The sequence below is a fragment of the Agelaius tricolor genome, unplaced genomic scaffold (assembly GCF_023055355.1).
Source record: "Agelaius tricolor isolate 1412-34295 unplaced genomic scaffold, bAgeTri1.0.p SCAF_33, whole genome shotgun sequence".
Taxonomy (NCBI): domain Eukaryota; kingdom Metazoa; phylum Chordata; class Aves; order Passeriformes; family Icteridae; genus Agelaius; species Agelaius tricolor.
Genome location: NW_027269293.1, coordinates 4098184 through 4121671, shown reverse-complemented (window position 1 = coordinate 4121671; position 23488 = coordinate 4098184). Strand labels below are relative to the sequence as shown.

General features: G+C 54.2%; 1 protein-coding gene across 4 annotated transcripts in view; it reads right to left on the bottom strand.

Moving 5' to 3' along the window:
• Positions 1 to 410: 410 nt before the first annotated feature.
• Positions 411 to 23488, bottom strand: part of LINGO3 (leucine rich repeat and Ig domain containing 3) — a 38264-nt gene continuing 15186 nt past the window's right edge. For 2 of the 4 annotated variants that reach the window (XM_071452090.1, XM_071452089.1), the window contains exons 2-3: positions 21570 to 21673; positions 411 to 4826 (exon numbers count right to left, since the gene is read on the bottom strand). In XM_071452090.1, the coding sequence (XP_071308191.1) occupies positions 2988 to 4793 (1806 nt within the window). In that variant the 5' untranslated portion in view covers positions 4794 to 4826; positions 21570 to 21673 and the 3' untranslated portion in view covers positions 411 to 2987. The remainder of the gene's footprint in view (positions 4827 to 21569; positions 21674 to 23488) is intronic. The other 2 variants (XM_071452092.1, XM_071452091.1) reach the window with 1 other exon arrangement.

Genomic DNA, 23488 nt, shown 5'->3' with positions numbered 1-23488 from the left:
GAGACCCTGGGCTGGCTGAGCCCGTGGTGGGGACAGCAGTGGCAGCTGTGCCAAGGGCAGGGGTGGCCTTGGGAGGGCCAGGCTGTGCCCTGGGGCTGGGGGAATGAGGAGGGCACTGGGAGGGTCACTCTGTGGAGAGGAATCACCTCCTCTTCCCCACTGGCTCCTGCCCCACTGCAGTGCCCCCCTGTGCCTCAGTTTCCCCTGGCACATGCCCGATTTTCCAGTCCCATCCAAGGGATTTGGCTCCCTGTGTGCACTCTGGGGTGGATGTGACTCCTTCTAACCCCCCCAAACCCCAATTTTCCTGCCAGCAGGATTCGAGGTGCTGCCTTTGCACCCTCCACTTTTGGCACATCCTCCTAAACATGGCATTAATAATTAATAATCGATTAATAGCAGCAGCAGTCTGTTAGCACATGTGCATTAATCATTTATTAGTTATTAATATGGACTTTGGCACTCTCTGGGAGGCGTTTCACGTTGTTTATGTGGGGTTTGTGGGATTGATGGTGGGGATGGACTCTGGGGCTGCAAATCCCTGCAGAGCCCCAGGAAGGCGGGAAGGCCTGCTGGAATTCCAGGAGCTTCCCAGCTTGCAGCAGGTCTGGAGAGCTCAGAGCTGTGAATTCTGGTGCTCCTGCCCTTTCCAGCTCCTGCTCAGGCTTTGCCCACTGATTTTGCCTTTTCTTATCGAGGCACATAGGGAATAAAAGGGGGAGAAAAACCCAAATGAGCCACAAAAATCCCTTTTTTTCCTTTTTTTTTTTTGTTTTGCTCACAAATACATCTCACATGCTCGTTACATAGAAAATTGTGCCAGGTCTGCACTGTCCTTTGCTCCCACTGTGAGGGTCCATGCCCGACCCCCTCCTTGCCCTCCCACCCACCTCCCACCCCCTCCCCAAGGATAAAAAAACCCCAGACACCAAACAGGACCCTGGGAGGACACGGCATGCATGGCTGGGGATGAGGGGCACCGGGCATGAGGGGCCACAGGGACAGACGGACCCACGGCAGGGAGGGATGGAGATGGATGGATGGATGGATGGATGGATGGATGGATGGATGGATGGGGGATGGATGGAAGGATGGATGGATGGATGGGGGATGGATGGAAGGATGGATGGATGATGGATGGATGATGGATGGATGGATGGATGGACAGATGGACATGGATGGATGATGGATGGATGGATGGATGGATGATGGATGGATGGATGATGGATGGATGGATGGATGGATGGATGGATAGATGGACATGGATGGATGGATGGATTATGGATGGATGGATGGATGGATGATGGATGGATGGACAGATGATGGATGGATGGGGGATGGATGGACAGATGATGGATGGATGGATGGATGATGGATGGAAGGATGGATGGATGGATGGATGGATGGAAGGATGGATGGATGATGGATGGGTGGATGGATGGATGGATGGATGGAAGGATGGATGGATGGATGGATGGATGGATGGATGGATGGAAGGATGGATGGATGATGGATGGGTGGGGGGCACCCTGTGGCAGCAGAACAGGGTTGGGGGGATGTTCTGAGCAGCCACTTGTGCCCCACAAAGCTCCCAACCCCTTGGATGCTCTGGTGCCACTCCACGATGCCCATCAGGGAATGGGCAGCTGCTCCCTCCAGCTCCCAGCCTGACCATCCCTGGCTGGAGAAGGGACATCCAGGTGGGGAATATCCCTGCAGGAATGGGGACAGAGGTGGGACCTGCAGCAACCCCCAGAGTGCACGTGGGAGGAGGAAGAGGAGGAAGCAATGAACTCCCTGGATCCTCCAGGTCACATCCAGGCTTTTCCATTACAGCTTCATTCCTTCTCCCTCACACAAAAATCCACACCCTGAGGCAGAGCCAGGGCAAAGCCTGGGAAGGGGTGGGATGGGAAGGCAGGAACCACCCCTGTGGCAGCAGAAGCAGCCCCAGGGACATTGACCTGTGGTCGTCAGCGTCGGAGGGTGCCGGATCTGGGATGGAGGTGTCAGCCAGGATGTTCTCCTGGACTGCTTCTTCCCAGCTTTTCTCTCCTCTTCTTTCCTGGGCCGTAGCACCTCCCTGCACACGATGAACCAGGTCCTGCTCTTCTGCAGATTTTGACTTTGCAACTCCAAGAAAATTAACCCAAAAGTGCCTTTTGAACCTGTAGGAATCCCAACCCTCCATTGGGTGGATGCAGAGATGGGGAGGCCTTGCATCACCCTGGGGTTGCTCTTCCTGATTTTAATGATCTTGCCCTCGTTTTGCCTTTTTTTCCCTTTTTCTTCTTGCTGACACCTCCTCAGAGCCTGGCCCTGGAGGGTTATTATTGCTTGTGCAGAAGTGTCCCCGGGCACCCACATTGGCAGATGCTGGATCTTAAATCCATGGATGAAAAGCTCTCAAGGCACATCTGTGCCCGGGAGGAGGGGGGGTCCGTCTTTGCCAAGGGGCTGGGGGACCCCCAAGCTTGGCACAACCTCCCCAGTCCTGCATCGCCCCGGAAGACATTTCTCTTGGAAATTCATTAAAAAAAAAAAAAATTGGACCAAAACCCCCACCAACAACAAGAAAAGAACCACAAACAACTACCAGGAAAGTTTTCTGAAGAGTCCCTTACAAAAAAAGGGAAAGGGTGGGAGGAAAACAGGAAGCATTTTTCTCCCAGGCCCAAACACTGCTGATCTTTTGGCTCAAGAAATGCATAGTTGGTAGCAAAAACCTCGCTACATCAGGAGCCCCTGGGACAGCCCCTGAGCCCTGAGGGCTCTCGACAGGGCCAGGACATCGGGGTCATCCCTCCCCGACCCTGAGGTCCCCACAGTTCTGATCCTGCTGGCTTGTGGCACCTCTGTCTCCAGCCATGTCCCAGCACAGCAAGGTCACTCTGCCAGCTCTGGGACATGGCCGGTGCTCCCACAGCCCTCCCAGCCCTCCCAGCCAAGGACTGGGCTGCAAAAAATGGTTCTCCTCTGGGAGAGGCTCAGATCATCTTCATGTTGAACTTCCTGGCCCCTCCTTGGCCGGTGGTGGTGGTGGGGCCATCCACCTTGCGGAAGGAATATTCCACGGAGAAGTTGTTCTTGTGCTGCCCCCGGCCGCGGCTCCAGACGAAGAGCAGGAGGAAGCAGAAGAGCACCACGCCCAGGAAGGTGATGCAGCCCATGGCTGTGGAGACCAGGATGGTCTTGAGGTCCAAGGTGAACTTCAAGAAGACCTGGGTGTTGTTGTGGAAGGTGTCATTGAAGTCGCTGAGGTACAAAGTCCGGTTGGCGAGGTGGGCGCCATCGGCTGGGCGCCCCTTGACCGTCAGCGTGGCAAAGTAGGTGTCATTGCCACCGGCGTTGCTGGCGATGCAGATGTAGGTGCCACTGTCCTGCACCTGGGCAAAACGGATCTCCAGGGTGCCCCCAGGCAGCACCGTGGCCCGGCCCGTGCTGCGGGTGGTGATCATGCGGTGCTGGGGGGACACCCAGGCGATGGAAGGGTCGGGCTCCCCGTCGGCGCGGCACAGGAAGGACACGGACTGTCCCTCCCGCGCCGTCACGTGCTGCAGCTTCCGATCCCGGATCTTGGGCTTCTGGCAGGTGAAGTACTCGAAGAGCACCGAGTCTGGGAAGTCACGCAGGGCATTGCCCTGGATTTCGGGCGGTGAGGAGCACATGGGCTGCTGCCCATCAAAGTTGAGTGTCTTGCGCCGCTGCAGGATCCAGAGGAGGCGGCAGTCGCAGGCCAGGGGGTTCCTGTCCACCCGCAGCGTCTCCAGCGTGTTGACCGAGTGGAAGGTGCTCTCCTCAAGCGTGGACAGGAAGTTGCTGGAGAGGTTGAGCAGCCGGATCTGTCTCAGGCCGGAGAAAGCCTGCGGCTCCACGGACACCAGGAGAGCGCCCACGATGTGGAGCTCCTGGAGCCGGATGAGGTCTTTGAAGGAGCCCTTCAGCACAGTGCTAATGGGGTTGTAGGACAGGTTGAGGTACCGCAGGTACACCAAGTTCCTCAAGGCAGCGGCGGGCACGGCTGTGATGTTGGTGTAGGTGATGGAGAGCGAGGTGAGGTTCAGGCCCTGGAAGCTGGTGGGGGACACCTCCTCCAGCAGTGGCCAGTTGTCAATCTCCAGCTGCAGGAGGTTGTAGAGCTTCTTGAAGTTCTGGTCCTCCAGCGCGGAGATGCTGAGGTGCCGGAGCCGCAGCACCTCCAGGTTCTGGAGGTAGGACAGCGACTCAGCCGAGATGGAGGTCAGGTTGCACTTCTCAATGGTCAGCTGCTCCAGGCCCAGCAGCCCTGAGAAGGCACGCTGGGAGATGTACACCAGGTCGTTGTCGCCCACCTCCAGGCTCTTCAGGTTGCGCAGGTCCTGGAACATGTAGTCCAGCAGGATGACCAGCTTGTTCTCGCTGATGTCCAGCAGGGTCAGGTTGCTCAGCTTGGTGAAGACCCCCGGGGGGATGAGCTTGAGCTGGTTCCCCCGCAGCCGCAGGGTCTGCAGGTTGAACAGGTTGCTGAAGGCGCCGGGCTCCACATTGGAGATGATGTTCTCGCTGAAATCCAGCTCCTCCAGCAGCGGGTAGGGCGCCAGGTCGCCGGGGTTGAGGCAGCGGATGCGGTTCTTGTTGAGCTCCAGCACGCGGGTCTCGCTGGGGATGCCCTCGGGGATGGCGGTGAGGCGGCGGCGGTGGCACAGCACCGAGCGCAGCTGCGGTGCGCACTCGCAGCGCGCGGGGCACGCGCCCGCCCGCGGGGACAGCAGCAGGACCAGCAGCGGGAGCCACCATCTCATGGTGTGGGGCATGGTCTAGGGGCTCACTGCTGCTCTGCCATGTGCCTGTGACAACAGAGAGAGCAGAATCAGCAGGGACAAGGTCGTACCCTGTGACCGTGTTCACAGGGGCTCTTGGATGAGGGAAGAGACGAGGATCTGACTCCATGTTTCAGAAGGATGATTTATTATGATATATATTCCATTAAAACTATGCTAAAAGAATAGAAGAAAAGGTTTCATCAGAAGGCTGGCTAAGAATAGAACAGCAAGGAATGATAACAAAGGTTTGTGGCTCAGACAGAGAGTCCGAGCCAGCTGGGCTATGATTGGCCATTAATTAGAAACATTTAACATGGACTAATCACAGATCCACCTGTTGCATTCCACAGCAGCAGATAATCAATGTTTACATTTTGTTCCTGAGGCCTCTCAGCTTCTCAGGTGGAAAAATCCTAAGGAAAGGATTTTTCATAAAAGATATCTGCGACAGTACCCTATTGGAATAATTACCAATATTGCAGACAGGACATGCCTGAGCTTGTCTGACCCTTGGTGCTTGTCGGAACTCAGTGCATCCCTCCGGGTGTCCAGAGTTGCCGAGAATCCTGATAGGGGGCTCGGAGACCCTGGCACAAAGCCCAGAGCACCTCCGGGTTTGATTGTGACCCCTGGAGCAAGTTACCAGCTTTGTATGAGGACCTGAAAGTCACAGAAGTTTAAATAGTATAATAATAAAATGATCACAGGGTGAAAATGTAGATTTTAGGATTTTTGATATGGGGGTTATGAGGACAAGATGGAGGAACTTGAGTGTGTCCAGCCTTTCTTCTTCTTCTTCTTCTTGTTCTCCATTTTCTGCAGTGCTGTTGGCACTTTGGGATTGGTTTAGAGTAGAAGTGCACTGTCTAACATAGGTGATAGGTATTGGGAATTCAGTGTCAATATGTTATACGTAGTTTGTGGTATAAAAAGACAACACCCCCTCAGGGGTGGTCAGAGTGCCTGTGGCTGCCCTGCTGAGCAGATCTCAGCTGGGCAGAAAGAAAATTTTATAGATAAGAATTAATAAACAACCTCAAGACCGAAAACTGAAGAGCTCTGACTCATTCTTCAGACGTGCGGGCTGAAACAGAGACATCCTGCACATCTGGGACAGCAATTAACAACCAAAAACCCGAGAGGTGCTGAACCAAATAGCAGCAACTGTGGTGTTTCACCCCAGAGACACTTTTGGCTGCCTGGGTGCTGCAGCTGGGCACTGGGGACAAGTCCAGGCCTGCAGGAGCTCTGGTGGTGCTGGGATGGAGCTTCCCCCCATAACAGGGGCTGCTCCTCGGGTTTCCCTCTGCTGGAGAAGCTTTAAGGCGATGGTGAAGGAAAGGAGTCGGTTCTGCTGGAGGGTTTGGATCCAGAGCTTTATTCTGGCCTCTGGATCCAGCACCAGCTCCAACAGAACTCCCTGAGCCCGTGGCTGCTGCTCCTTTAACCCCGGGGCGAGGGGCAGGGAAGGGGCAGGGAGCCACCAAGCAGGGACAGGAGGGGAGGGACAAAGGGACAAAGGACACCTGGATGGCCCAATGCCCCCCAGGGGTAGAGGGCATCCTTTGGATCTGCCAATCCCTTCTGGAATGCCAGGACTGACAGACAGTGCTGGGAGGGGAAGGGAGAGGTGACTGACACACCTGGGAGGGAATTATCAAGGGAGGGACCCGAGGTTCTGAGGTAAACCCTGAAATCACAACGCAACAGTACCAGACCCCACGGATCGCCTGTCTGTGAGCTGGGACTGGACCCTGCTCCCCAAGGCCCTGGGGCTGATGAGGCCCCATTCCCTCCAGGAAAACCCCTGGATCCCTTTCACCAACTGTGCAACCTGGGGATCCTGCCCTGTGCAAAGCTGGGATAAATGAACCTCGCTCTCTATTGGAACAGGGAAACTGAGGCAAGGGGCGAGGTCTCTGAGAGGAGACAGAGCTGCAGACCCACACCTGAGCCTCTGCTCCCACTGGCTCAGCCTCCCTGTGCCTCTGATGGTGCAGGCACGGGCAGAGGGGGTGGTGAGCACCCTGGGATAATGCACAGACACCCCAAGGGCAGGGCAGGAGCAAAGAGATGCTGGCAGAGACATTGCCAACTTGTGACACAGCTGGGATGTCCCATTCCCTCTGGTGACACAGCTGGCATGCCCCATTCCCTCTGGTGACACATGAGGGATGTCCCATTCCCTCTGGTGACACAGCTGGGATGTCCCATTCCCTCTGGTGACAGAGCTGGGATGCCCCATTCCCTCTGGTGACACAGCTGGGATGTCCCATTCCCTCTGGTGACACAGCTGGGATGCCCCATTCCCTCTGGTAACACAGGAGGGATGTCCCATTCCCTCTGGTGACACAGCTGGGATGCCCCATTCCCTCTGGTAACACAGGAGGGATGTCCCATTCCCTCTGGTGACACAGCTGGGATGTCCCATTCCCTCTGGTAACACAGGAGGTATGTCCCATTCCCTCTGGTGACACAGCTGGGATGTCCCATTCTCTCTGGTGACACAGCTGGGATGTCCCATTCCCTCTGGTGACACATGAGGGATGTCCCATTCCCTCTGGTCACACAGCTGGGATGTCCCATTCTCTCTGGTGACACAGCTGGGATGTCCCATTCTCTCTGGTGACACAGCTGGGATGCCCCATTCCCTCTGCTCCTGGTGTGAGGTCTCATCCAGTGGCACAAATTATCCGAGGGCTCCTGTCTTGGAGGGGTCCCGTAGGACAGGGGATGCTCAATGCCACATGTAGGGCCCAGTCCCCTGTCCCCGTCCCCATCCCCGTCCCTGTCCCTGTCCCTATCCCTGTCCCCGTCCCCATCCCGGTCCCGCCCTCTCAGATCCCAGATTAAGGCGGCCCCGGGCTCCATCTTTGCCGAGCAGGGATTAACCCCGACCCCGCGGCGCCGTGCCCCGCCTGCTCTCCTTTCCTTTCCAGGGATTAGCACTTGGCTGCCGCTTTCCCTTTTCTTTGCCTCCCCTTTCCCTCTCCCTGTCCCATCCGTGCCCCAAATCTGCCTGGAAACGCCACCGCAGACTCCTTTCCTTAATGAAGCACGGTCATTAACCTAATTAAGCGGCAGAGTTGCTCGGTTGGGTGTTGTTGAGCCTGGCATGAGAATATTGGGGGTGCCAAGAGCAGAACCAGCCCCTGGGGAGGTGCAGGGAATGGGGCACTGTCATCTCCAGCGTGGGGGGCTTTGTGCCATCGCCCCCACAGCACTGGGGTGCAGTCCCTGAGGGTTGGTTCCAGCCCCTCTCACACTCCCTTCTGTCCCTCTGGGCTGGCCCCAAACCTGTCTGTGGGAGCCCAGCAGGATGTGGGGCGAGGGAAGAGGACAATGTGACATCTGTGGCTGCTCAAGGCCATTGAGGTGTGGCTGCAGTGCCCCACCTTGGTGCCACTGCAGGTGCTCAGTGTCTAAAAGGTCCCCAAAGGGCCCATTTTGAGGTGGCTGCTGCTTGGCTTAGGGGGGCACAGAAGGAGAGTGATGGGGACCCAGATCCCCCAGAGAGGTGACAGTGGTGGAGCAGGGACAGCAGGAGCTGGCCCAGCCCAGCATCTCCTGCTCCTCACACCCTCTGTGCTGGTAAAGGACACCCAAGGCTGGTGTCACCCTCCCTCCTGTCCCCACGGGCTGGTGGCACATGGGACAGCCCCAGGGGGCTGTTACTGCCTCCCTGTGCTCAGGGCCCAGGGAAGGATGACACCTCCAGGGTAATTTCCTGATCCCATTATCCCAGAGCAGCAATCTCTGGGATTAAACCCATTGCTCAGGGCAATTTTGGAAGGATGGGAGAGGATCTTCAAGGAGTGTTTGGACACTGCTCTGAGGGATGCTCAGGGTGGGGTTGTTGGGGTGTCTGTGCAGGGACAGGGGTTGGACTGATGATCCCTGAGGGTTCCTTCCCCTCAGGATATTCCAGGGTTCTGTGATCTTTTACAGATGTGGGGATGTGGCACTGAGGGACAATGGTGCCCTTGGCAGTGCTGGGCTTGCACTTGATCTTAGAGGGATTTCCAGCCTCACCAATTCTATTCTGATTCTGTGACACCTTTTTCTTTTATGTTGTGTGTCTTCATTTTGCCACATTTCCCTTTTTCTTCCAACAAATCAAACCAAGAGGGAGGTGTCACCATTTCACACCACCACAGGATTGTGGATGCAGCTGGGGGCCAGGGAGTGGGACCACTGACCCCACTGCTGCCCCTGCCCCTTTCTCCCCTCTCTCCAGCACTGCTCAGCTTCACTCCTTGCCCCAAACTCCTTTTGGGGACTGGAGGTCCCCAAATGCCACCTGGGCACTGGAGCTGCCTGGCAGCCACTTTGTGAAGGCTCTGCCTGGCTGGTGGCCCCAGGAACCTGAGCTGGCTCTGGGGTGAGGAGGGGGCAGCTCCCCTTGGTCCCCCTGGTTCTGGAGGCCCCACTCTTGCTCTGCCCTGGGGCTCCATGGGAAGGATGCCCCAAGCACAACATGCAAACCCACAGGAAAAAAACCCTCCCCATTTATTGTGACACTTTTTCATCCTATTCAGAGTCTCTACACTAAATAAATGTGCCCTGGAGCCCCTTTAATGGTGTCTCCCTGCCAGCCCCGGGGGCATCCAGCCCTTCCCCTCCCTGCCTGAGGCTCTGCCCTGTGTTCATTATGGATGAGCCTGGAGTAACCCAACTCCACTTTTGGTTCCTACTCTGGCCACCTGATCCTCTAAGCAAAGCTCCAGCACCATTGGAGTTGTTTTCCCTGGCAGATGGAGAGTGGGAGCCACAGACCTGGGCTCAGCTTCCCTGTCCATCAGCCATTCCTGATTCCTGCTGCCCCCCAACCTTGGGCTCAGCTTCCCTGGCCATCAGCCATTCCTGATTCCTGCTGCCCCCCAACCTTGGGCTCAGCTTCCCTGGCCATCAGCCATTCCTGATTCCTGCTGCCCCCCAACCTTGGGCTCAGCTTCCCTGTCCTGAGCCAGAGCATCAGCCAGCCCTGCTTCCCCACAGCCCTGGGCTCACTTTCCCTGTCCAGAGACAGCCCTGGGCTCACCCTCTGTGTCCATCAGCCAGCCCTGGGCTCACCTTCCCTCTCCAGAGGATCAGTCCTGCTGCTCCTCAGCTCTGGGCTCACCTTCCCCCTCCAGAGCCAGAATATCAGCCAGCCCTGGGCTCACCTTCCTTCTCCTGAGCCAGAGCATCACCCAGCCCTGCTTTCCCCCAGCCCTGGGCTCACCTTCCCTGCCCACACCCAACCCTGCTTCCCCACAGCCCTGGGCTCACTTTCCCTGCCCACACCCAGCCCTGCTGCCCCCAGCCCCAGCCATGGATGCTCCACTGCCCCCACAGCAAACCCCACATTTGGATGAGCCAATTCCCTGCAAACCCAGGCAGAGCCGGGCTCTGGAGCAAGGCTGGCTCTGCCAGGGTCTCTGGCGGCCCCAGGACACCCAGCAGAGGAGCTGCAGAGCCGCAGTGTCCCCCAGGGCCAGCGGGACCCTCTCGGTGCCGGGCAGAGCCGGGCGGAGCCGGGCTGGTTTATTAATAGCTCATTACGGTGATTGTGCGGCGCTTTCCGGGCTCGCCCGGCCCCTGGGGAGCCAGGGCAATAAAGATCCAGAGCAAGGCCTAGATAGAGGCTCTTCTCCTCATTTAATTTGTTTTTAAAAATAACAAGCTTGCTGCATGCAGCGCTGGGGACGGAGCCAGCAAAGCCCGGGGCTGAGGGGCTGCGATGGGGGAAGCGGAGCAGAGCAATTTTGGACAATTTGACAATTTTGTGAGCCCCTGGAGCCTTCCCTGCCTCGTTCCCTACTTCCCCACCAGGATTTGTGACCACTGAGCTTGCTTTGTCCCAGGCACCAGCAGCACAGAGGAACTGCTGCTCTCCAGCCACCCTGGCTTGGGGCTCCCCTGGACCCCTGAAGTGTCCAAGGCCAGGCTGGACAGGGCTTGGAGCACCTGGGACAGTGGAAGCAGCCCCTAGCCATGGCAGGGGGTGGGATGAGATGGTTTTTAATGTCCCTTCCATCCCAAACCATTCTGGGATTCCATGCAGGTGGGATTTTGCTCCCTCTCCACCCTTCAAACAGCTCCTGCTCCTCTGACACAAGCTTGGCCCTGCCAGCTCCTCCAAGAGCAACTGCTCCTCAGCTGCCATTATTTATCCCTTTTTGTGAATAAAGACCAAAAAATCAGCCCAGGCTGCCATTTCCAGGTTCCCCTGCTCAGACATCACATCAGCACAAACCCCTCAGTCAGAGCAAGGTCTTGTTTTATCCTTCCCTTGACGTGCAGGATGTAAAATGCTCCTGCTGAGCTCCTCTCCTTCCAGCACCCCACTGCTGCTGCTCCAGGCTCATGGTGGGGGCCAGGGGATGCTGCTGCATCTTTCCAGGGATGCAGGGAACCCCAGGAGAGGATGGAGACTCCAAAGTAAGGAGGGAGCAAATGGAGCAGAATGTGACTGTGGGATGCTGTGAGAGTCTGTCCGAAACATCCCTCATCTGCCTCACGATCGTTATTTAGGGACCACTGAGGAAAAGACCCCCCTGTCTAGAATCTCTGGCTCTGAAGGAGAAAGTCTCATGCCAACAAGGCCCCGAGATCTGAGAGGATTGCTAAGTTATTGTTTTCACAGGTGTTGTTTGCTGTATGCTGCACTGAGCCCAATGAGAAGAAGAAAGGGGCACTGTGGCCTTTTTGCAACAACAGCCTTGGGAGCTGTCCCACCTCTCAGCCTGGCTGGATTCTCCTGAGTTCAGGTGGTCTCCCACAGCAGACCCTCACCTGTTTTACAGCCACCGTGACAGACAGACTGAGATGTGAGGAGCCTCTCCATCAAGGAGTGAGACATGGAACCCCCATGTGAAAAGGCCCCTCTGCTCCTCCCAAGGACTGAGACATGAAACCCCCATGTGAAAAGGCCCCTCTGCTCCTCCCAAGGACGGGGACTGAACCCCCCAGCCCGGGGCAGGTGTGTGGGGGAGGCAAGCTGACCAAAGCGAGATGTTTGCCTGCAGGTTGTGACCGCTGGACCAAGAAAACAATGGTTCTCATTTACTGTTGAGAACATGGACTACCTGTTACATCTATTCCTTACTGTATCTGTTTCCCACCCCCCCCCCTCACAATTTTCAACAGAATTATCATAATAAAAACCTCTGAGTTAGCTAGAGATTTTGAGATCTGCCCAATGTAACAGGGGATCCTCAACTGGACTGGACCAAAGGACTTTGTCTCTACATTTGGTAGCTCTATCCTCCTCTTTCTCTCTCTCTTTTCTCTCCTCTCTTTCTCTACCTTTTTCTCTCCCTTAATCCCTCTATCACATTTTGCTGTGGTCATTCAATAAAGGTGCATTTGTTTTGATTATCACTGCAAATCCCCTGTGCCGTGCTGGTTTTTTGCACCCTGAGATCAAATCCACAAACCATCACGAACCCCGTTTGTAAGGACGGACCGTGACAGATGAAAACACCAACGGGGGGATAACCCAGTGCTCTGTCACACGGCTCTCAGGGAGCTGCCAGCGCCTTGTGCCAGTGCCAGTGTGTCCCAAACTTGGCCTGAGACAGGAGAGGGCTCCTACAAACACCAGCAGCAGCCAAGTGCTGTCGGGAACCCCCCGAGCACTGCCCTGCCTGGCAGCTGAGCGTCCCCGCGCCATCCCCGCTCCCTGGCTGCTGTCCCCAGCCCAGCTCCGTGCCAGGCTGGCAGTGCCAACCCTGCTGGGCTGTGCCAGCACCCTCACAGACTCTGTCACCCTGCTCAGCCCCTGCATGGGGCTGGGGCTGGATGGAGTGTCCAGGCACCCCTGTGGTGCTCCCCAGCTCACTGAGAGCTGTCCAGGATTGCTGCTGGGGTCTCCATCAGGACAAGCTCCCTGCGCTTCCCTGCAGGAATGCGCTCTTTGTGGACAGAGTGACAAAACCATCTTTGGTCTTTTCAAAAAGGAAAGAAGCCCAGAAGTTTTTCTCTTCAATTAGGTGAAAAAACTACTTCATAGGCCTAAGGGACTTTACCTTAAACTTAAGGATAGCTAATTGGACAGAAGCTAAAAAGTCTTGCTTAGGTAATTTACTAGAAAAAGAAGTGAACAAAGAAACAAATTGCTTTTGTAAGGTGTTTTATCAGGAGCAAAGACTTTTTGCACTTGGCTTGGTTTTTCTTTGTTTGTTATTTTGCTTTTTATTTAACTTTTTTTGTTTCTAACACTGCAACAGAAGCTATTTTGTTAATTTTCATGCTTCCAAGCATAGCTGAGCTATCTTGGGTGTGTTATAGACCTCTAAGAGCTTATGAGACTTGGCTTAAAGAGAATATTATAACACTTTCCTGTCCTGGGGTGTGAGCAGGATGAGATCTCCACTGCCAGGAACAGGACTGTGCTGGACCAAGCTGTAGCCATGATATTTTATGAAAAATCCTTTTGCTAGGATTTTTTTCTCCTGAGAAAATGAGAAGCCTCCAAGGAAAAGAAAAACAATAATTATCTGCTGCTGTGGAATGCAACAGGTGCATCTTTGATTGGTCCATGTTGGTTGTTTCTAATTAATGGCCAATCAAAGTCCAGCTGGCTCAGACTCCCTGAGAGTCATATAATATATATTATATATAATATATATAATATTATATTATATATTTTAATAGAATAAAAATATAATATAATTATATAATATATTTGTACAATATATATTATAAATTATATATATTATATATAATTATAATAATATTATATACTATATTATATCATAAAATATTATATATTATATATAATTTATATTATTATATGAATTATATTACCTATTATATATTATTATACATTATGTTATACCATGTAATTATTATATAATATAATAGTATATATTATATAATTATGTTATATTATATAATTATAATACTATAATTATATAATTATAATATATTTTATATTTATTTAATTTAATAATTATATAATCATAATATAATATATATCTAAAATATATTTATTATTTTATATATAAAAATAATATATTTATTATTTTCTAAAATATATTTATGATTTTAATATAATAAAATAATAAATCAGCCTTCTGCAACATGGAGTCAAGATTCTCTTCTCTTCCCATGTTGGGGCTGCCTGCAGCTTCCACACCAAGCAGGCTCCATGGGCTGGAGCCTCCCTGAGCTGCTGTCAGGGGCTCAGAGCAGAGGATGGGGCACTCTGGGTGCTGATGCCAACAATTCCCTGGCTCCAAGCCCATGGGGAAGGGAAAACTGCAGCCAGAGCTGCCCCAGGACAGAGCTCCTCCAGACCCCAATCCTGTGCCAAAGCCAGTCCAGACCTCTGCTCCTTCTTCCCTGCTGGAAAACCCCGAGCCCTCAGTCACACCTTCCAAAAACACCCTTCCCCTTGTATGATTTTAGGCTGAAATGGCAAAAAATGAGAATCCCTGGGGTCTGCTCCATGCTCAGCTTCACTGCTGACACCACCCACACTGATGGTGGCTCCAGGGGCTGCTGGGGATCCCCTGGGGGTGTCCTGGCATCGTTCACAGCTGGCAGAGCCCAGTTTGATGCCCAAATGTGAACTCAGGGAATCCAACTGTGTTTTTCCAGCTGTTGCTGCAGCTCAGAGCAGAGCACAGTTCCCAGGGGCACTGAAATGAGGACCAAAGGTGACCTGTGCCACCCTCCAAAAACCAACCCTAACCCTAACCCTAACCCAAAAGCTCCTGCAGCTTCAGTTTAGCCCTTGCCTCGAGTCTGAATAGTCAGTGGGTTTGGAGCCACATTGAGCTTGGAAAAACCCCAGAAAAGACAGGGGGGCATGGGGGGGGGATAGGGTGATGGGGAGGAGATTCAGGAGCATCCCCTGGACCTTCCCTGGCTCCTGGGGTGACACCAGCAGGTTTCTCCCTCTGCACAGGGCAGCAGAAAGATCCTGGCTTATGCTGGGGCGTGGAGGGGATTAAATCAGAGCTGAGACAGAAACAAAGAGGCAGAAACTGGAGGGTCAAAGGAGGCCAGGGATGTGCCCAAGCCTCAGCTCTGGTGATCAGGCAATTAGCAAGCCAAGCATGAGAATAAATAATGCAGCTGAAACAGGGAGAGCAGGACAGAGCTGGGGGTAAGAAGGAAGGAAATCAATCACCAGACCTAATGGAGAATTATCCAGGAGAGAGTTATTCCTAATCCTATCAGGGGCTGGCTGGGAAACAAATTCTCCCGGCTCTGTGGCTCTCAGCACGTTTTTCTGGGTCAGGGCTGGGCTGGGCAGGGCTGGAGGAGCAGAGGGAGAGCCAATGGCTGGGAGGGCACTGAGGGCACCCAGCAGGGGCCCTACAGAGCATCTCCCACCCCACAGGACCTGGTGAACCGTGGGAGTGTTGGGGTAGGATGGTGGGGATGGACGGAGATGAGAGATCTCTGCAGCCAGGTCAGGGAAATTGCATTTATTGCAAAGGGCCTGGGTGCAGGGCCCTGCTGGGAGCTGCAGCCACAACTCAGAGCAGGCCTGAGAGAAGAGAGAGATAAAGAGAGAGAAGGCAAGAGCGTGGTAAAAGATGAGAGAGTGAGGAAGAGTAAAGAGGGTAAAGAGAGAGTAAAAGAGGACGAGGTTCCTGTTACAATACAATAAATCTTCTTCTGGTCATGGAACTTGGGGTTTATTGCAAAGGGCCTGGGTGCAGGGCCCTGCTGGGAGCTGCCAGGCACAGCTCAGAGCAGGACTGAGAGAAGAGAGGGGCAGAGAAGATGAGAGGGTGAGAGAGTAAAAGGGTAAGAGAGCAAAAGCATAAGAGAGTAAAAGGGTAAGAGCTTGGAAATAGAAGGATAAGAGAATAAAAGGCAAGAGGGCAATACAACACAATAAATTTTCTACTGTGTTGAATATTCTAATTCTCTAATACTAACCAATCTAGTACAAGATACAAATCCTATAGCATTTCCATACAGCCTATAAAAATCATTACATTACCCTACTGTGTTACATTTTAAACCCTAAAAACTCCTCTTTGGACCCCTTCTGCCAGGCTGGCAGGGTCTGCTCTGACCCTTGGAGCTGTCTGCAAGCAGAGGGTGTTGCTCCATCAAAAGGGGATCACCTTCAGCTGGCCATGCCATTGTTTTCCTGTTGTTCAGTAACTGAGGGATCTCAAAGCTTGCTTTCATTTCAATCTTGCTTATAGTTTCTATAGTCTCAAAATCTTTTGCCAGACAATCATATTTATGAGGCTTTCCTGTTTCATCTTCCCCAACAGTGAACACCTTGAGAGTCCTCAGGCCACCAGGTGGCCAAGTGGCCATCCCCAACAGCCCTGTGCTGGCTGTGCTGGTGCTGTCACCCTGGTGTCCCTCTCAAGGCTGCTCAGGCAGAGCAGATGTTGCTGGCAAGGCAGGGGAATGGGGAGGGGAGCATGGAAGGAGCTGCCTGGGCAGGAGCCAGGTGGTGGCTGGGTCACCACTGAATGTCCCCAAGGGTGACTTCAGGGACAGCTGGAGAACATGAAAAGCTTCCAGAGAAGGGAGTTAATTTGGTGAGTGGCAGCTGCTGCCTCTCACAAGGCTCCTCCTGCTCAGCAGCCCCAGGTCTCGGGGCGGCTGAGCAGCGCCGGAGCAGCTCTCAGGGAGGATCTGCCCTTCCTTTCCTGGTGTCTCCACGGTGTCTTCCCAGCCCAGGATCCCATCCTGAGTCCCCAGCAGCCACAGGACTCTCCACTCCTCTCCCACGTGGGAACTCCCAGCACTGAGGATTCCCTGATGAGCCACGGCACCAAGGAGACGACCCGAAAGGAGCCACCGCTTATTTTTAGAGCCAACCTTATGATTCCTGAGCACGTGGCCCAGGCAACACTGCACAGGCAGCCCCAGATTGGCCACAATCTGCTTTTCTTCTTGACAGACATCATGTCTGAATCTCTATCTCCTCAAGATGCTCCCAGGAGAGGAGACATTTAGAGAACGACCACAACGTACAACATTTCTGAAAGGTCACTGCCTGCACCAGGCAATGAGGAGCAGGAGCCACTCATCAGCAACAGGGGCTTTAGGGAGGTGTTTAATATTCCATGAGCATCTCTATTTCTCTACCAAAGTGGATAACTCTTCTAAAAGTGGGGTGGGGGGGGCAGGGCAGGTGGGTGCTGGGCTCGTTTCCACCCAAGGGGGGCTGACTGAACCACAGGCAGAGCTGAATCTCGACTGCTGCTGGGAAATGGTGGCTGAGACTGAACCTGACCTGGATCTCAACAATCTCAGAACCTGCAGGAGCAGAGGCTGAGCTTGACTCCCCCTCTTCAGCTGCATCTCAGACCACCCAGCTGATGCCCCCAGGAACCCTGGAGCTGAACTCAGTGGCTCTGGTCCCCGCATGGAGAGCAGGGGCTCATTTTTGGAGGGTTCAGGTGAGAACTTTTAATTTGCAGAAGCCCATTAACATCAGGGGCAGGATGAAGAGGGGCTGGGAGGCAACTGCAGGGTGACAGCACACGGCCCACAGTGCCAGGACTTTCTGGTGTTGTCCCAGCCCAGTCTGTCACCAGGACTGGGTGCTGGCCACAGCCCCATGGTGTCCTTCTCCCTGAGCACTGACCCAGCCAGCAGCAAGGTGACAGCCCAGGTCTAGAGGACTCCCACTGCAAACCAGCTTTGTCCTCTCCCACTGCAAACCCAGCTCTGTCCTCTCCCACTGCAAACCCAGCTTTGTCCTCTCCCACCAAAGCTGGGCTTTGTCAAGGTCCCCATCCAAGCCCAAAGGTGCCCATCCAAACCAACCTTGGCCAAGGCTGGCCTGGTCTCAGGTTTCTCCCCAGCCTGGGAGTGGGGTCAAAGAACACAAACCCCTGGCAACTGTCCTGGCACCTCAGCTGTAGGGTCCACACGACATTTGTTGCTGCTGGATGTACAAAGCACGAGCCCCCAGGAGCCCCAGCAGCACAGATGTGACAGCCAGGCACAGCCACGGGCACAGAAAAGCTCCTGGCAAGGGCTCCTGCCCCCACAGAGACACAAATACAGAGCATTCAATGAGAGAGGGGAATTTGCTCCTTCCTCTGCAGCTGCCTCCCCCTCCTGCCTCCCTCCTGAGCACCAAAACACGGCCTGGGAGCAAACTGAGAGCACCACAGCATGGCTGAGTCCATGTGGGAGGGCACAGAGGGAATGGCCAGGCAGGACAGGGTGTGGTGGGAACACCTCTGGGGGTGTCCCCTCCTGCTGGGGGGACAAATCACCCACAGGGGCTCTGAGCAGCAGGGAGGATGTGAGACCTTGTCACAGGAAGGGTCCCTGTGCCTTCACTGCTCCAGCCCTGCAGTTCCAGCCCTGCAGCTGGGTGACAAAGGGGGTGCTGGGGCAGGAGGATGAATAAGGGAACAGGAAAGCAGAGGCTGTAATTAGGCACCTTTCAGAGCGCTGATGGATGACGATGATGATGATGACGCTGCTCGGGGGCGTGCAGAGCTGGGATGCTGACGTGCAGCCACCCCCCAGTGCCAGCACAGGTCCCAGTCTGCCCTGAGGTGCCCAGCAGAGCCCTGCCCTGCTGCTGGACAGTGATTTCAGTACCCAGAGAGCCCTGCCCTGCTGCTGGACAGTGATTTCCTGGTGATTTCAGTGCCCAGAGAGCCCTGCCCTACTGCTGGACAGTGATTTCAGTGCCCAGAGAGCCCTGCCCTGCTGTTGGACAGTGATTTCAGTGCCCAGAGAGCCCTGCCCTACTGCTGGACAGTGATTTCAGTGCCAGGAGAGCCCTGCCCTGCTGCTGGACAGTGATTTCCTGGTGATTTCAGTGCCAGCAGAGCTCTGCCCTGCTGCTGGACAGTGATTTCAGTGCCAGGAGAGCCCTGCCCTGCTGCTGGACAGTGATTTCCTGGTGATTTCAGTGCCCAGGATAGCCTTGCCCTGCTGCTGGACAGTGATTCCAGTGCCCAGAGAGCCCTACCCTGCTGCTGGACAGTGATTTCCTGGTGATTTCAGAGCCCAGCAGAGCCCTGCCCTGCTGCTGGACAGTGATTTCAGTGCCCAGAGAGCCCTGCCCTGCTGCTGGACAGTGATTTCAGTGCCAGCAAAGCCCTACCCTGCTGCTGGACAGTGATTTCAGTGCCCAGAGAGCCCTACCCTGCTGCTGGACAGTGATTTCAGTGCCCAGAGAGCCCTGCCCTGCTGCTGGACAGCGATTTCCTGGTGATTTCAGTGCCCAGAGAGCCCTGCTCTGCTGCTGGACAGTGATTTCAGTGCCCAGGAAAGCTCTGCCCTGCTGCTGGACAGTGATTTCCTGGTGATTTCAGTGCCAGGAGAGCCCTGCTCTGCTGCTGGACAGTGATTTCAGTGCCCAGAGAGCCCTGCCCTGCTGCTGGACAGTGATTTCAGTGCCCAGAGAGCCCTACCCTGCTGCTGGACAGTGATTTCCTGGTGATTTCAGTCACAGCTGCCTCCCAGGGGCTTTGCCCCAGCACATGACCTCATTTGTCCAGCCCAGCCGTGCCAGCCCTCGTTAGATCAGCTCCTTCATTAAGCTCAGCACTTCAGGAAGGCTGGTCTGAGCCCCTCGGGGGGCTGGCACATAAATCACACCCTGATTGCTGTCACTGGCTGCCTGTGCTGGACCTCTGATGGCAAAATCTCCTCCTAATCCCTCACCTGAGCTGTGGTGACACAGATCAGGGCAGTCCCAGCCTCTCCTCCAAGCTCCTGGATAAAACAAAGGCTCTTTGCAGCCTTGAGCCGCAGGGAGGGCCCTTCTCCTGAGGGCTCAGCCCCAAGGGAGCCTTCATCCATGGCAGGGGTGCCCAGCAGGGCCAGCTGCCCTCTGGAGGGGGAGCCCTGGCTGCTCCCAGCCGATCTCTGCACCTCAGCAGGGGGATCCATCATTCCAGAGGCTTTAATCCCACTGGACTGCTGGACATGTGGGCAGGGGAGCAGACTGACAGGCCAGACTGACGGACAGCTGCAGGGACAGGCAGCTGTGGCTGGAGAGCAGCCTGGTCCCAGCAGGACTGCTCAGCTCTGCAGAACCCAGCTCGGAGCTCTGCAGGGACAGGGGGGACAGGGGGCACAGGTGGAGCCCCCAATTTGCTGGAAACCCTGAAACCCTGCTGGGAGTGGGAATTCCAGGCAGGAGCAGCACGGAGTGGCAGCTTTCCCTCCCCCTCCCAGCTCTGCTCAGCAGCACTCCCGGGCTGAGAGCATTTTTTAAGATCTGTCTGCAGCTGCTGCTTCACTGGAGATTTTATTGCCATCCCAATTATGATCATGGGAGCAGCGAGAGCAAAATGCCACGACAGGGGTGAAACAACTCCTGACATCCCAACTCACAACAGGGGTGAAATAACCCCTGAAATCCCAACCATGACAGGGGTGAAACAACCCTTGAAATCCCAACCCATGACAGGGGTGAAACAGCTCCTGACATCCCAACCCATGACAGGGGTGAAACAGCTCCTGAAATCCCAACCATGACAGGGGTGAAACAGATCCTGAAATCCCAACCCACAACAGGGGTGAAACAACCCCTGAAATCCCAACCCATGACAGGGGTGAAACAACCCCTGAAATCCCAACCCACAACAGGGGTGAAACAGCTCCTGACATCCCAACCATGACAGGGGTGAAACAACCCCTGAAATCCCAACCCACAACAGGGGTGAAACAACCCCTGAAATCCCAACCCATGACAGGGGTGAAACAACCCCTGAAATCCCAACCCACAACAGGGGTGAAACAGCTCCTGACATCCCAACCATGACAGGGGTGAAACAACCCCTGAAATCCCAACCCACAACAGGGGTGAAACAGTTCCTGAAATCCCAACCATGACAGGGGTGAAACAACCCCTGAAACCCCAACCCATGCCAGAGGTGAAACAGCTCCTGACATCCCAACCATGACAGGGGTGAAACAACCCCTGAAATCCCAACCCATGCCAGAGGTGAAACAACCCCTGAAATCCCAACCCACAACAGGGGTGAAACAACCCCTGACATCCCAGCCCAGCCCTGTCACACGAGTGGGAGCAGGACCAACCCCTGGGATCATCCCGCAGAGGGGAGGGGACAGGGGGATCCACCCCAGATCTGTCCTGGCCTCGCTGGAGATCCCAGAGGGGCCCAGCAGAGCCCAGGGGGGTTCAGCTGTGCCACCCCCAGACCCCCCTTGGCTGGAGGGTGACACTGATGAGGCAGTGGTGACATTTGGAGCAAGACACGCTGGCGTCAGTCCCAGATGTGTGGCTGCAGGGCATCAGCTGGGGCACCAGGAGAGCAGCTCAGCTCCTTCTCATGTGCAGCCCCAAGAGGGTCCCAAAAGCCAGAAATCTCCATGGGGGAAGGGAAAGGGGCCGTGTGGCTTCACTCCCTGTCTGGCATCTGGACAGCAGAGCAGAGGCAAAGCCTCCAGAGCTCCTCTCTGAGCTGAGGAACTCCCAAATCCCAGGAAATCCATACAAACCCCAAACCACGGCTGCACATGGATCCTGGCATGGCCAAGGCTGAGGGTCCAACAGTGACCAAGGGAGGGGTCCCACTGCTGCCTGCCACCAACCCTGAGCAAATCCCTGAGCTCAGCATCCCAGAGCTTCACACCACAGCTCTGCCTGAGCCTCTTCTGGCTTATTTTGGGGTGGTGACAACAGGCTGGACATCTCCCAACTGCTCCATGGGACTCCTGCTGCACAAGGAGCTGGGGACAAGGAGAGGGCTAATGCCACCAAGCAGGGGTGGCCACGAGGTCAAAATGAGCTGGATTTTGAGTGTCCCAGTGCACAACCCCCAATCCCACTGGAGGCCAGGGAGTTCTCACCGTTCTGCAGGTGCAGGGCTGCTCTGACATGGGGCTCTGCTGAGGCATTGGAGCCTGGGGACGGTCACATGGTGAAGGGTCAGGCACAGCCAGCCTCGGCTCCTCTGCACAGAAAGCACAGGGAGAGCACTGTCAGTCACCTTCCCCCAGTGTCTGCCACAGAAATCCCAAATAAACCCCTCCAAAGGCCGGGGATGTGGCACCCAGGCACTTCCCAGAGAGAGGGAGCATCCTCAGAACTGCTCCAGGTGCATGTGTGACCTGACCATTGCAGCTTGCCTGGTTTTATCTGTAAATATATAAATATTATATAGCATATTTTAATATAAAATATCATCTATTTATAATATTATATAATATATACCCTAGATATTCTATTCTATTCTATTCTATTCTATTCTATTCTATTCTATTCTATTCCATTATATCATATTACATTACATTATATTATATTATATTACATTATATTATATTATATTACATTATATTATATTTTAATTTATATTGTAATTTATATTAAATATATAGTACAATATAAAATATATATTCATATGTAATTTAAAATATAATAATATTAATTGTTATCGTTAAATATATGTATATTTTATAATATGTATATTTTATAATATATAAATATAGTATATGCCTAATTTATAGAATTAGAAATATACAATATTTATATATTATAAAATATTATAAATAAATATAAATATAAAAGATATATTATAAAGTATATTTATAATTTTAGAAATATAAAATTATATCACACTTTGTGCCCTGAAGGATCCTCTCCCCACCAGGAGAGCGTCCCAGCCCATCCCTGCCTGGGTAGCTCCGGGTGGAGCAGGGAAGACCCAGCCCTGCCCTTGGGGAATCGTGCAGGGACTCCAGGAGGGCACTGAACCCACCCAGGGGATGCCCACTGCCCAGGAGGCCTCGAATCTGGGGAGATTTCACCCAAACGTGGCAGCAGAAGTGCCACTGGCCGGACCCCCAGCCCAGTGTCCCCCCCTGGGCATTTTTGGGGACCTGGGCGGGATCGGGAGATGCTCCCAGCACTGATGCAGCAGATGCTGAACAAATGATTCGCTGTGGTTTCACCGAATTGCTTTGAGCTCTCTGGATGAAGTTTAATTTGCCTGTTGCAAAGGAAGAGGGAATTTAAATAGCTCCTTTTGTGTGGAAATCCTGCTTAACAGCCCTCAAATGTCCCCGGCTCGGGTCTCTCAGCACACCCACGCTGCTGCTGCAGCTCAGCAGCTGCTCTGAGCCTGCTGCAGACCTCACTCAGCTCGGAGAGGTGGCGTTTGGGTGGGCAGCAGCAATCAGGGGGTTAATTCCTGCTGGGAGAGGCTTGGGGAGCCTTTGGCAAAGGAGCTTTCCAGGGCAGGGGAATGAGGAGCAGCAGCAGCCGGACCTGGGGCACAGGGAGCACACCCATGGGGACACAGGGATCACACCTTTGGGACACAGGGAGCACACCCATGGGGCACAGGGATCACATCCCTGGCACAGGGATCACACCTATGGGGCACAGGAATCACACCCATGGGGACACAGGGATCACACCCATGGGGACACAGGGATCACATCCCTGGCACAGGGATCACACCCATGGGGACACAGGGATCACACCCAAGGGGACACAGGGATCACACCCCTGGCACAGGGATCACACCCCTGGGACACAAGGATCACATCCCTGGCACAGGGATCACACCTATGGGGCACAGGAATCACACCCATGGGGACACAGGGATCACATCCATGGGGCACAGGGATCACACCCATGGGGCACAGGGATCACAGCCATGGGGACACAGGGATCATAGCCATGGGGACACAGGGATCACACCTTTGGGGACACAGGGATCACACCTTTAGGGACACAGGGATCACACCCCTGGCACAGGGATCAC